Source organism: Solanum lycopersicum, chromosome 3 (assembly GCF_036512215.1).
Source record: "Solanum lycopersicum chromosome 3, SLM_r2.1".
NCBI classification, from domain to species: domain Eukaryota; kingdom Viridiplantae; phylum Streptophyta; class Magnoliopsida; order Solanales; family Solanaceae; genus Solanum; species Solanum lycopersicum.
Window position 1 is genome coordinate 60754894 of NC_090802.1, and position 15012 is coordinate 60769905.

Sequence of the window (15012 nt, forward strand, 5' to 3'; positions counted from 1 at the left end):
GGTAGTTGTGTCTTAGATTTCATAATATTATTGTGAAATAAAGAGTAACTTAGTCTTGTGAGAAACTGGAAGTTCTTTGCATAATGAGCCTCGATGTAAACCAAAACAAAACACTGTACAATTGACTTATGTAATCCAGCATCATAGTTAATCAACTAGTGTTTACTGCCTATGGTATGCTGTCAACATATTTTTCTTCTGGTATACATGTTTCTAAAGAACTGTAGTTAGAATTGACGAGTGAGTAATCTAATATAAGTGATGGCTGATCATCAAGCTGACAGAAATCATCTGTTTTCTGGACTTAGTTGAGGTCCGATACGGTGAAAATAACTGCTATTTGCTGGACTTATTTGCTTGAGTTGGAGCTTTGGACCATTTATTTAGTTTCACTAACAGTATTTATTCGATAAATGATATAACAAGCTTGCAACTTATTCAATTAAAAAAAGATGAAGTACTTGTATATTTTCATTGAGCGAGCTATTCAGCTGAAAACATAAACAGAAAATATAGCAAATGATTACATTAAAAAAAAAAAAAAGAGTCCGAAATTTAAAGGGTACAAATTTTAATAAAAATTTTAAAATGGTATATAAAATTTTATATTAACCAAAACGGTAAAATCGCTACAGATGCAGCGACTTACCTCACCCGAAAAAGCAAAATCGCTACCTCAGCAGCGATTTTGCAAAAGTTATTTGCAGAGATTTCAAAATTTTATTTCTTACATTTTTAATTATTTTTTTTAAATAAGGTACATCGCTACCACACCAGCGATTTAACATTTTGTAAAAAAAAAATAAAAAAATATTAAAACAGCGATTTTATATAAGAAAAATTATTATATTTTTTAAAATTTAAATATATAACTTATAAGAAAATATACATTATTTTAAAAAAATTAAAAATAAGTAAAGTAATAAATATATTTTCTTTCTAAAAAAAGATATTATATTGAATTTAAATTTAAATAATATTTGAATTCAAATAAAATTTTAAATTCAAATAATTAAGTTTTTTAAATAAAAAATTAAAGGTAGCGATTTTATTGAATTTTTTTAAAAAACAAAATGATATATATATAAGACCTCTCTTCTTTTATGCTACCATTCCAAATTCCTTCGGAACAATGATGAACTTGAATTTTTAATACATCATGCTCTACTGGACCAGGATGTACGTATACATTTGACGGATGCATATCAATACACAAAAAATAAAAAGAAATATTAACATTAATTTAAGTATCAAACGATTGAATATATCAACAATATCATATAAAAGTATAAAATTAATTAAAATAAAATAAATTTAAACTCACCTTATAAAGAAAAGACTTTTAAAAACTTTAGAAAATTTGAAAAATAACAAGAATTTTAAGATTGTTGAAAGATTGAAAGTAGAATGCAATATGAATATGAAGGATAATTCACCAATTTATAGCGTTGTAAACATATTAATACTATTTACATGTGAACTCTTTATTCAACTATTTACAACAAAAACAAAATCTTTACTTTTCACATCTGATCCATCATGTGATTATCTTTATATATATATATATATATATATATATCATTTTGTTTTAAAAAAAATTCAATAAAATTGCTGTCTTTAACTTTTTATTTAAAAAAATTAATTATTTGAATTTAAAATTTATTTGAATTCAAATATTATTTAAATTTAAATTCAATATAATATCTTTTTTAAAAAAAGAAAATATATTTACTACTTTATTTTTAATTTTTTTAAAATAATATATATTTTCTTATAAGTTATATATTTAAATTTTAAAAAATATTATAATTTTTTTATATATGTAAAATCGCTGCTTTAACATTTAAATTTTTTTTTTTTATAAAATTGCTGCCAAGGCAGCGATTTATAAAAAAAAAATATTTTACTTTACAAAATGTTAAATCGCTGGTGTGGCAGCGATTTTAAAAAAAAGTTATATATTGCTGCCAAGGCAGCGATGTACCATATTTTTATATATAAAAAAATTAAAATTACTGCCTTGATAGCGATTTTTAAGAAATAAGCAGCGATTTCATTTTTTTATTAAAAAAAATAACTTTTGCAAAATCGCTGCTGAGGTAGCGATTTTGCTTATTCATGTAAGGTAAGTCGCTGCATCTGCATCGATTTTATCTTTTTGGTTAATATAAAATTTTATATATCGTTTTAAAATTTTTGTTAATATTTTGTACCGTTTAAGTTTCTGACTCAAAAAAAAATGCATATGACTACAACATTTCAGTATTCCATTTATCGTTTCCTAGAGATAATTGCTTCCAATTATATCATCTATTACTTTAAAGGAAATCGTAACAATTCAGCCTTTAAAAACTGTCAGAACATTTGATCAATTCCACTTTCATTTCAGTTTGGTGAAATCAAATGTGAAAATCGAAGACATGATTACTATTAACAAGTACAACATTATGTTGAGGTTCTTTAATTTATATATGCTATTCTTATTTCCTTGTATCTTTTTATAAGAAAGAAATTTGTTGAATATCAAACAGTGAAGGTTATAGTACTAAGTTTCCAAATAAGTTACTTTTCTAAATATAATATAATTGTCACTACTAAAATTTTAGAAAGGTTGAGTGATAGAAAACTTGTCCAGGTAAAATACTTCTTTCTGTTTCACATTAATTTAATTTTTAATGTATTTTTTCATCTTTAAATTAATTTAATTATTTAGCTTTCAAAATTTCTTTTTAAGTATTCTTCTCTAATTTTACCCTTCATTATTTATACATTTGTTTAGCTATTGTTGAGACATAACATATATGAAAATAAAAATTTTAAATTAATCTAATTGACACGTGGCAATAATTGATTGTTGTGTGTATGCACTTTCTTTTTTATATTTGAGCATGAAAAATTAAATATTTTTATTACTTTTAAATTGTTTAAGGGATAGTAAGACCTCTATAAAATTCAATTGTCATTTTAAATAAAGCGTTAGAGCTAAAGGGAGTATTGATGTATTTTTCTTTTAAAAATAATAATTTAATAGACAATATAATATTGCTTGGAACAATTCATAAGACAAGAATATAAATATATAAATTGTACATTATATAATACTTCATATGTCTATATTTTAGATAAATATATTATTAATTATAGTTTTTATAAACTTCATGAATTGAGTCAATTGTTTCACAAATTATCAAATGAAAGTTCAATGTTAACATAAACTATCAAAAGTATTTTAGATTTAATGCCAGTTAAAGCATAATCTTCATTTTTATAATATATAATATTTCGTATATAATCTATATCATTAATATTGCAGTAATTTTACGGTTTAAAACACATTCAAAACTAAAACAATGTCTTTTAAAAATTAATTATTTGATAAATCTTATTAGTTATAATTGAATTATTGTTTTTTTCTTTTTTCATATACAGATTGATACTTATACAATCCGTGGAACATTCCAGAGGAGAAATTAATATTCGAGTCTCAGCAAACTTTCTCCAGAAACTTGTAGACTTCTAAAGAACATGTCAGCTTCTTTTTCTATATATAAACTTTCGTCTGTTATCATCAACCACAGAGAAAAAAATATACAGTCAAGAAAATTTCCACAAAGAAAAAACAAAGCAATTTATTACTGATAGAAGCAAACAAAAAATGGCGAAAACAAGAGTTAGCTTTATGAGTTTTCTTGTTTTAGCAATGGTTGTCGTTTTATTTCCATCCCAAATTAAGGCACTAATGCCATACACACGCCCCTTTTGGGACATAGCATTTCCTCCCGAAGATCCTTTCAGAATTCTTGAACAAACCCCATTGACTATCCCAAAAGGGGTTGAATCAATCGCTTTAACTCGATCAGATTGGAAGGAAACAGCAACAGAGCATGTAATTACACTTGACATTCCAGGGATGAAGAAGGAAGACGTTAAAATTGAGGTGGAAGAAAACAGAGTGTTGAGAGTCAGTGGAGAAAGGAAAACAGAGGAAGAAATTGAAGGGGAGAAATGGCACAGAGCTGAAAGAACTTGTGGGAAATTCTGGAGACAGTTTAGATTACCTGGAAATGCTGATTTGGAACACATTAAGGCACATTTGGAAAATGGTGTTCTGAAAATTACTGTACCAAAATTGGCTGAAGAGAAGAAGAAACAGAGTAAGGTGATTAGTATTGCAGAAGCTGTTGGTGGTGAGGATATTAAAGCTAATAAAGCTGAGATGTAAAATTTAACAATTTTCTAGTTTGGTTTGTTCATTGTCCTTTTTTTTTTTGTGTGTGTGTGTGTGTAATAAAGTTGTTGAATATGTAACTAAGCTTATGATTTTTGGTTATTAGTATTATGAATCTCCTTGTGATGAAAATTATTTAAGAATAAAGACTTCTTCTGTGTAATCTGCAAATAAAGTCCAAAATTTATTACTAACAGCATTAAGTGAATTAGCTGCGACCTTATTAAAGGCTATGTATGATCATTTGTTAATATCTACTTAATTACTTTCTAAATGTTGTATGCCAATGAAATTCATTTCTCTTTTACTATTAGAATATAAATCCAATTTACTAACAATAAAAATAATGCAACTAGACAAATTTATATTCATAGTATGAAGAAATTAACAGTGAAAGCTCTAGACAAACAGATTGTTTTACATGTCTTACTAAGATCCGAAAAGATATTTAAAAAAGGATGTAGTTATAGTGGATAAAATTATTTTTAAATAAAAAACAATCTGTTCGATGCAAATGATAATGATATGGTCTTATTGTTTAAATTTTGGGCATGAGAATTTTTTTTGTGGGAGCATTTCCTTCCACCACGTAGGGCGGGCTCTAAGGAATTTGAAATAGTCTTCCTTATTGGTTAAAAAAATACTACAAATTACCAATATTTGTTTGGCAGATATCTCATATGGGCCTCTCTAATATGTCAACTGGTGGAACAGACGCTATTATTTAGCCCAGAAGATCATCAATCATCATATCGCCCCTATCTATATAAAATAAGGTTTCAAGGGAAGTTCTCTTTTTCTTGGGATAACACATGTATAATATAAGATTAATTACGGAAATTTCATATTTTAGTTTACTTATTATCATTGTTCCATATACGTTTTACAAATTTCTAAAATTTCTTATTTTCGCGTTTCACATTAATGTATCTCGCACATCAGATTAGCGTATCATGTATAAAATATACCTCGCGTATCAGAATAGTGTGTCTTACGCATCATATTAGTGTATCTCGCGCATCAAATTAGTGTATCATATATAAAATGTACTTTGTGTATCAGATTAGTGTATCTCATGCATCAGACTAATGTATCTTGTGTTTTAAATTAATGTATCTCGCGCATAAGGTTAATGTATCAATGGTCATATTATTGTATCCGTTTTGAGAACTAATTATAAATTTATAAGGAACAAATTGTAATTTTATCTTAAAATATGTGATTTCTGTAATTTACCTATAAGCAATACTATTTAAACAAAACAAGCTTAATCAGTGGAACTAATTTAGTAAGAGGAACTCCTCCCCCTCCCTATATTCATTTGCCAATCATCTTTCATGCTACACATGATTAGTCAGAATAGCTTGATTTCCCATATTTGGTATGGAAAATATGTGCAATATTTAAATAATATAGGGGTTCATAAGTTTTTATCTATAAAATGAAAAAATAAACTAATTTTTGAATAAACAAACAAATAAATAAGAACGACCTTTTTCCACCTATAGGACAAGGGTCGAAGGCCCAATATGAAGATAATACCTTCGATTTCCTAGACTTTTTTTGGGCTTGAATTGAAGATTTGAATTGTTGGCAGTAAAATTTTCACATATAGCTACTAAAAAATATTTTAATTGCTCTTCATAGTTATAATTTGATAATTCCAATTCGTAGATACATGTTATAGGGAGGAAAAAGGCGAGCGAGACTGGGAGAAAGAGGAGAGGGCAAAAAATGGGAGAGAGGTGAAATGTATATGCATATTGGTTAGATAAACTGTATATTATACATATATATTTGTATATATGGCGAGTGAGATTGGGAGAGAGGAGAGAGGCGAACCAGAGAGGGCAAAGAGTGAATTATATATGTATATTGGTTAGATAATTGTACACTATACATATGCATTTGTCTAAAAAAGCAAGTGATATTTGGAGAGAAAGGAGAGACGCGAGTGAGCGAGGTCAAAGAGTGGGAGAGGGGTGAATTGTATATGTATATTGATTAAATAATTGTATATTATACATATGTATTTGTATATACATATACAAATGTGAATTATTATACAAACTCGTTGTCAACCCACATAATTAATGTATAATGTTAGTCGTGAGTGATAATTATAATAAATTATAGTTGATGAGTAATTAAGTAAAATAAGTTTGCTTAACCAAGTAATTTTCCCTTGTTGGTATTAGGTTTGTGATGGATTGGCCAACTTCCATTAGTCCTTTTGTCATTTTATTTGGGTTAATTTTCATAAATTTCACTATTTTAGACAATCTCCAACACAATACCAAATGTTATTTGGTGTAAAATTTGATGTGTTGAAACTCATATTCAATATTAAATTTTACACCATTTGATACGTGAATAGTGTTACACTAAATTTGGTGTAACATTATTAATCTCATTAATTCACTTTATTGAATATTTTAAAATTATTTATTATATAAAATTCTTAATTAAAATATTATATAAAAATAATATATTTTAATTAAATCTCAAGTATATTTAATTATCTTTATGTAATATTTTTATAATATTAATTGTAAATATAAAAATATATTTTTATAAATTAATTTTTCTATATATAAGCTTTTAAAAGATTAAAATTATGTTAATTTCATTATAAATTATAATTGGATATAACTGCAATTAACCTTCTCAAAAATTGAAAATGCAAACATATAAATATTTTAGAAAGAATTTGTTCTGTGAAATAAGAAAATATAAATGAAATAAATAATAATAATAATAATAATAATAATAATAATAATAATAATAATAATAAAGAGAGAAAAATATTCTTTTTTGATGTAAAATTTGATGCATTGGGTTGGAGTTAATTTACACTAAAACAATGCTGACATCAAATTTGATGTGAAATTTAGTGCTTCCGTTGAGGATGCCCTTAATATCTAGTTACTTAGATATCACACTAATTTGTAAGATTACACTCTTCACCATATTTTAGATCACGTATACATGTATATGTCTTTTTCAAATACATATCTCGTATCAATTAATGTGTCTAATTAAAGATATAATTGAAAGTCATTAACTAAGAAGTGTGCTTAATTAAGAAATACGAGTGAAAGTCATTAATTAAAGAGAAAATATGTTTGCAACAACTTTAACGGATATGGTATATCACAATTTCTAAAAAAATCAAAACAACAAAATCCTTCTTCTCTTTTTTGGCGATTCAACAAAGTTTAAACTTTTTAATTTAGATTGACGAACTATTATTTAGTTACACGTGTATATTTTGTTAGATACATTTACACTTAATAAGATGCACTGATTAAAAATTAAATACATATAATTTAACTTGATTAAAAATTAAATACATATAATTTAACTCAATAATATGTCGAATATGTTAATAATGCGTCAAATACACGCGTAAATCTTCAATACATACAGGAATTAATTCAAATAGATATACACTTAATTAAATACAATGATATAAAAAATAGATACATATAATTTTAACTCAATAATGTATCAGATACATTAATAATTTCGATACGATTCAAAAAGTCCTTTCTTATCTTCTTCCTCATTTAAGTTTATCACAAGTACTGCATAAACTCTCTTTCCATTTGCAACAAAGTATATACTATCGTTCTCTTTTATTCGTCAAAGTTATTGTATTTTTGAATTTCTAAATTTAAGCGGATGAAAATATAAAGACTTGCAATGGTAATTTTCATACCCTTTTTTGTGCAACAATAAATAAATATGTTTTTTATTTGGAGAATCACTTGCATGAAAGAAAAATGAAAAAATCTAAATCAATGGAGTTTTATTTTAAAATTTAAAATCTAGAAGACAAAACAATTGAGATCTAAGATACATGATTTTAAAAATGATTAAATAGACAAAAATCTCAAATTGTTATATTTTTGTTTCATATTTCAATTTTTAAAGTGTAGTAGCGAAATTCATGGCGGAGAGAAGAAAGAAAAGAAGAAAATAGTGAGAAAATGGAAAACTGATTAACATAAAGAGTGTGTTTGGTACGAAGGAAAATATTTTCTGGAAATGTTTTCCAATTTTTCCATGTTTGGTTGGGACAAAAGTTTCGGAAAATATTTTTCAAATCAACTCATTTTTCTCAAAATTAAGGAAAATAACTTCCCTTCAAAAATTAAGGAAAACATTTTCCATAACTCTCCTCCAATTTCAAATTACTTTTTTTTGGGAAAAACATCAATTTAAATAAATATTTTCAATTTCAAATTTTTATTTTTTCACCTTATCCTTGACCCTACCCCCGGCTAGCCCCCCCCAACCCCAACCCCTCCCCAAAAAATTAATTTTGCTTTTTAAAAATATTTTCAACTTCAAATTTTTATTTTTAAACTCCTACCCCTCCCCCCCCTCCCGGCCAGCCCCCTACCAGCCCCCACCAACCCCAATCCCCCAAAAAATTAATTTTATTTTTTAAAAATACTATCAACTTCAAATTTTTATTTTTTCACTCCTATCCCCTCCCCTTCCCCTCTCCCCACCCCCACCCCACCCTCCACCACCACCCAAAAAAATAATAATTTTGATTTTGAAAAATATTTTCAATGTCATAAATTATTTTTTACTCTAGTAAAAATAAAAAAATATCTCTCAAAAACATTTTTTATTCATAAATCAAACACTAAAAATCATTTCCAGAAAATATTTTCTACTCACCAACCAAACATGAAAAAATAAGTCCAAAATCTACTTATTTTCGAGGAAAACATTTTCTAGGAAAACATTTTCCATGGAAAACATTTTCCTCCATACCAAACACACCCAAAAGCTTGAATTGTGAATGATTTAATTGTGCATATAACTAATTATAAGAAATATGAGAATCTAATGGTATCTTCAATAATATATGGTATATGATAATTCTTAAAAGCAAAAGTAAGAATAATATATTTAATAATAATATATGTCTAATAAAATAATTTATCTTTTTAAATACAAACATATACCTTACCTTTTTCGCTTAATATGTATAGTTATTTGTCTTCAATTTTCTATTAAGGTTGTGTACGATCAATTTTTCTCACGTTAAATAGATCAAAACCTTAAATTTCTTATAAGATACTCCAGCACCTCAATGTGTTGTATGCTCAATTTAACTTGCATTTAATTATTGGAATATAACACTCCAATCTAATTATAGTATTAAAATTTTCCTAAGTACCAATCTAATATTCACTCACGGTATGAAATAACAATAATAACGGCCAACCACACAATAATCAGTTAGAACAAAAGAGTAGTAAGGACACGTACTTAAGGATTTTACTGCAGAAAAACTTTCTAAATCAGAAAGAGGTACAATTAATATCACTCTCTTCTATCTATTCTAATTTATATTATACTTTTATTTTATTTTTTAATTATTTTGAATATTTTTATATATCGTAACAATTCAACTTGAAAATATCTATTTTACTATTTATGATATGTGATTTATGGTCATATAAATATTTATGACTTACTTTAGATTGCATATTTAAAATATTTGATTTTCTTTCTTAAATTTTCTATCAAGTTAAATAACATCACGCATAAAATTGAGATAGAGAGAATCACACTTTATGAGCCCTAGTAAAGATTGCTTCAAAAATCACTACCAGCTTAAAAGAAAATGCTCTTTCTATTCTTATTTATATGTCGTTCTTACTAAAAATAGTTGTTCCTTAATACTTGTTATTTCACAAAGTCAACACTTAAATAAGTATTATCCTCTCTCTTTTACACTTTAAAATTATTAATTTTGAAAGTAAGAATTTGACCAATATAGTTTAAATAATTATTGATCAAAATAAATTAATATATATTCATTTATTGAAAATTTAACTTTAAGAAAATATTAAATAAGGATAGAATAGTAAACTTATTTAATTTTATTAAGAGACATGAAAACTAAGACGATAACATATAAATAAGAACGGAAAAAATAACTTTTTATCTCTATGATTTTTCCTCCAAACTATAATATAACGCACATCTTCTGCTTTTTCTCACACTATATCGATATTTATGGCTCCAATAATTAGTTTGCTACAGTAAGAGAGTATTTTTCTCAAATGACACGGAGAGTGAAAGATATGTAAGTATCTCTTATGTAAATTGCATCGGGGCTTCACAGACGTTTCATTGTAACTTTTGGGAAACATAGCTTATGAAAAGTGGTGGAGCTACTTCAAAGCTGACACTTCTTCATCGAAAAATTATATACTTTTTAAGTTCAATTTAAATTTTAGTTTTACATATATATATTATACGTTGACTTTTCTTTTCTCTTACATGTATTTCATTTTGACATTTTAATATTTTTTGTAAAAATTTCTAACTCTGTCACTGCTCTATACCGGCTCTCCAGTTTCATTGATTTTATTAGTTCACACGACCTTTTTACAGGAAAACCGAAAAGGGATAGCAACTCGAAAAATAAATAAAAATTGGGTAACAAAAAGAAGACTGAACTGTTTACAAAATTCTTTTAATTAATTTCTCAACGCAAAAATTCAATTTGTAATACCTTCTAAAGGAAGATTCAGTGGAAAATTCCTAGCAGCTACGTAGGAGTAGTTGAAATTCACTTATAAATAGAACGATATCTCTCAGTTTAATTAGTGAAAAAACTAAAAAGTTACAGTACTAAAAAGATTCTATTTTACATATTTTTCCTAAAGTAAATTAAAAAGGCATATATGGATCTGGGAGAACATTCTGCTAATAATTCTGTTCCTGTCTCATCTTCATGTCGCAAACTAAGAAAGTTTGTCACCTCTCTCTTTTACTTGGTTTTATACTATAAATTTCACAGATCTAAACTTTCAAAATGCAAGAATGATCACGAAAATTTCTCAAACTCATATTTGTAAAGATATAATCGAACACAATTTTATCTTGGGCTTTGATCAGGTTTTTTAATGCTGTGCTGCCGATCGTGCGTTTACGGAAGTTAATGAAGCGGCTTTGCGTCAACCCAGCTGTGAGCACCAAACTCATTAATTTAAATGCTTTTGTTTTTTTTATATTAAAGAAACATGTGCTAAAAGGTACTACTCATGGACGGTTTAGGCGATCCAGCTAGGATGTGAGAGTAAATTAGGTTCGAAATTTATTTATTTCCAAAAATCGTAATAATTTTTTTTTTGTGTGTCGAGCAAAAGTCTTCACAACACGTGATTCTATCATAATGGATTGATTGGCTTTGTTCTACTCGGTCTATGAACAAATTATATCCAGATTTTGTGTTTGTAGAGTTTATTAGTATTGATATGTGTTTGAGATTATTAGTTTTTATGTTAATGTCTAGACCTACGTCTCTTACCAATAAATAATGGACAAAGCCAAAGTAACGATGTCGTTTTATGTGTTTCCCTTTATGCAACTTGTTAGTAGTTGTTCTGCATTCATTCTTTCTTTCTGTCAATATAGTAATGACTACTTTTATGCATGAATATTTGACTTCTTTAATTTGTGCCCTAGAATATTATTTGACACTCTTATCTCTTTTTAAATTTTATATAATTAAGGATTTAATAATTAGCTTTTTAATCTATTGTATATATAAAGGAATAAAAGGTATTGTACAATGTTTATTTAATTAATTTGCTTGTTCAAATACAGGCTGTAGAGATTTCAACCATTCCAAGGCAATGATAAGCTTCTCTATTCATTTTTAATTTAACTCAAATAGTTATTACTAAATTGTTTTGAGACCTTTATATGTTATTTCAGAAAACTGCAGGAAAAATTGAATGCAGAGAGTTTAAAATTACAGTTTTCGAACAACGTACGTGGTCCAATATATACTGGGCTCCCCATAGGAGATCAAGAGGGAAATCCCTTAGATCTACATTTAATTGACTGCAGTAGTCAAAATATTATGAATTGTGGGGCAGCAGCATCAGCACAAGTGGAAATACTTGTGCTTGAGAAAGATTTTACTAGGTATATTGGTGGCGAAAAATCGCTGATTCGTGGAAATCCTCAAGTCAGCTTGAAAAATGGGAGTGTTTCTGTAAGTCATATTTCATTCAAACATACTAGAAATTCATTGAAAAAACGTGAATTGAGACTGTGTGCAAGAGTTGTGTATCCCATCAACGGAATCGTGGAAGCAATCACTAAACCATTCTTCGTCAAAGATCGTCGTTCCAGTACGTTACTTAATTCATTTAAATTGTGTACTATTATTTCATTTGTGATTTGATTTCACTAATTTAATTAATCTGCAGTGGGAAAGAGCCTGAAGCCCCTAATACTTGATGATCAAGTTTGGAAACTGCAAACGATTCGAAAAGACGGTCCTTTCCATAAACGTTTGATGAAGGAAAACATTGAAACAGTCCAGGACTTTTTAACTCACTACTTTTTGAACCGTGAAAACCTACTCAGAGTAAGACAATTGTCGTAAAATATGCATGTTTAAAGTGATAATATAGAATATATTAATTTTTTATTTTTAAATATCTGAAGCAATTGTATGTATAAAGATCCTTGGCAGGCATATGAACGTGAAGAAATTGGATGCAGCAGTAAATCAGGCAAAGAGTAAACTTGAGTTGAAAAAATATGTGTATCGCCAGGAAAATCTACGAGTGGTATTTACTGATGTGGGGGAATTGATTGGAGTACAGTTCTGTAAAGAGGGTCATTCTTTCTCTTTCCAACAGCTCGTTCAAGAATTAAAGGTTCCAATTTTACCCTTTCTCATTTTTTAAAATATTTTTTTCACTATTTCAACGAGAATCTATTTTCAGTGAGTAACTTCATTTGGTGATAGGCTTTTGCAACGGACATGGTAAAAAACGCATTTCAAAATGGCCGCCAGAATTTCAAGATTTTATTGGATGATGATAGTTTTTATAATGGATTCACTTCTGAGGAGGCTTATAATTATGTAAATGACACACAGCAGCGGCAACCAGTGCCTAATAATAATGTTGCTAATTACATGTCAAGCACAAGTTTGAAAGTGAATAATTATGACAATATAAGTCAAATCAATGGTGCATTACCACATCAATTTCATCCAGATGACAACGACTTAATCGACCAATATCTACCCTCAATCATCTGGGACTAATTATTACATCAAGATCATTTTCGTTGGTTAACTATTGTAGGCGTGGTGGAGTCATGATTTTCATCAAAAGTTTCAAAATATGAATCAGTATACATACGAAGATGAAAGGTTTCATAATATGAACAAGTATATGTACGAAGAAATTATAGGCATATGAAAAAGTGATATACTATTTTGCGCCCTAAGAGGTTCAGATGAAACCTGAATCCTACTTAATTACTAGCTAGGTCTGTCCCTGGTGGTGAATTATAGTGAATGATATTTATAAGTAGACTGGAAGATCAAAAGTCTCAAATGGAAACTGTGATTGTAAGGGTAACTGTATTACTTTTTATATTAGATAATTTCTCAAACATCTTTCTCAATTCTTTGCATTATCTAGACAAATGTAATTTAGCTTATTTTTAAACTAGCACGTTTTACCTAAATACTATGGTATGATAAATAAATGTTTTGGCCTCCAAATTAAATTCATCAAAAATTATAAGATTCCTTTAAAACAAATATTATACTATGAAAAGGCATTAATTTAATTTAATATCTTCCCCACTGTTTATTTATCCAATAAAACGTTAGCCGCCAGGGTTGAAAATATTTATATGAATATGATCACATTGATGTGTTATAGATATGGACATATTATAGTATAAAGTCCATTTTTAAACTATGGTCACTAATTGACTGTCACCATTTTCTCTGTCTTATTTGTCCTCTAATTAAAAAAATAAAAAATAGGCATATGACATGACTCGATCATGTATATCCAATATTAACATTGTCCAGCATGTTAACTTTTACGAAGATTACCTTCTTTTTACTTTAAAGATGCTCCTCTGCAATTTACGTGACGTTTGGTTTGATAAAGAGTTAAAAGATAAAAAAATCTTTTTTTGAAAGTTATAATCTAAAATAAAAATATGTAATATTTTTTAGAGATTATCCGAGGTCATGCAAAGGCCCCCTTTAAAAATAAAAAGTTAAAAAATTAAACAAAAAAGAGAGTCATATAAATTGAGATTAAAAAAAATCTTTAGAATTTTTAGATTTAAATATAAATCACATATTAGATCTGTTTCAGCATGCACATAAACAAATTATAGTCTGTATGTATACAAGCCATTAATAATGAACTTTAGATATATTTATCAGTACTGAAGAAACCTTACCCCAGAACACGTACCAGGTTCGTGTAAGTTGCTTTTAAGTAAAGGCAGAATAGAAACACAAGCACTTATTGAATTAAAAATCTTCCTCACTCAAGGAAGGAAAAACCTCGTTTTATTAATTTAACTATAAGATTTTGTGATTACAACTCAATAATCAAAAGTCTTATCTCTACTACTCCCTCGATTGACTCCAATCGATCTCTCCAAAAGGCCAAACCCACCTTTTGTTACAACTCTTACTAACACTCAACCCTACAAAGAGCCAAACCCACCCTTTGTACAATAAGCTGTAAACTACAATTAAGAACAAAAACAAGACAAATAGTTCTTCACGATAAAACCTTCTAACTTAAGAACGTTTTGTCCGTGGCAATCCTATCAATCTTGAAGACCTCAGTTTGATGATTAATTCTGTCTTGTTCTCTGAGTGAAGTCGTGGATATTTTCTCTGCCTCGTGTGCTTCTTATTGAGTTTTTGCCTTGTACAGTCCCTACTAATAAGGTAAGAAAGT

General features: G+C 27.6%; 2 protein-coding genes across 2 annotated transcripts; both read left to right on the forward strand.

Annotated features, from left to right (window-relative positions):
• Positions 1–3559: 3559 nt before the first annotated feature.
• On the forward strand, positions 3560–4403 carry HSP21.5A (heat shock protein). The gene has a single exon (XM_004236093.5). The coding sequence runs from the start codon at positions 3656–3658 to the stop codon at positions 4220–4222; it is 567 nt and encodes a 188-aa protein (XP_004236141.1). The 5' UTR covers positions 3560–3655; the 3' UTR covers positions 4223–4403.
• A 6465-nt stretch (positions 4404–10868) lies between these two features.
• Positions 10869–13699, forward strand: LOC101255977 (calmodulin-binding protein 60 A-like). The gene is made up of 7 exons (XM_026030076.2): positions 10869–11015; positions 11162–11231; positions 11873–11898; positions 11984–12405; positions 12484–12644; positions 12742–12939; positions 13032–13699. The coding sequence occupies exons 1-7, from the start codon at positions 10948–10950 to the stop codon at positions 13332–13334; spliced, it is 1248 nt and encodes a 415-aa protein (XP_025885861.1). The 5' UTR covers positions 10869–10947; the 3' UTR covers positions 13335–13699.
• The last annotated feature ends 1313 nt before the right edge of the window (positions 13700–15012 follow it).

Excerpts from the sequence above, each read along its gene's own strand:
- HSP21.5A (XM_004236093.5), top strand. The coding sequence starts at position 3,656 with ATGGCGAAAACAAGAGTTAGCTTTATGAGTTTTCTTGTTTTAGCAATG.
- LOC101255977 (XM_026030076.2), top strand. The coding sequence starts at position 10,948 with ATGGATCTGGGAGAACATTCTGCTAATAATTCTGTTCCTGTCTCATCT. Across the intron at positions 11,016-11,161 it reads TCATGTCGCAAACTAAGAAA|GTTTTTTAATGCTGTGCTGC; the intron begins GTTTGTCACCTC and ends GGCTTTGATCAG. Across the intron at positions 12,406-12,483 it reads CGTCAAAGATCGTCGTTCCA|TGGGAAAGAGCCTGAAGCCC; the intron begins GTACGTTACTTA and ends ATTAATCTGCAG.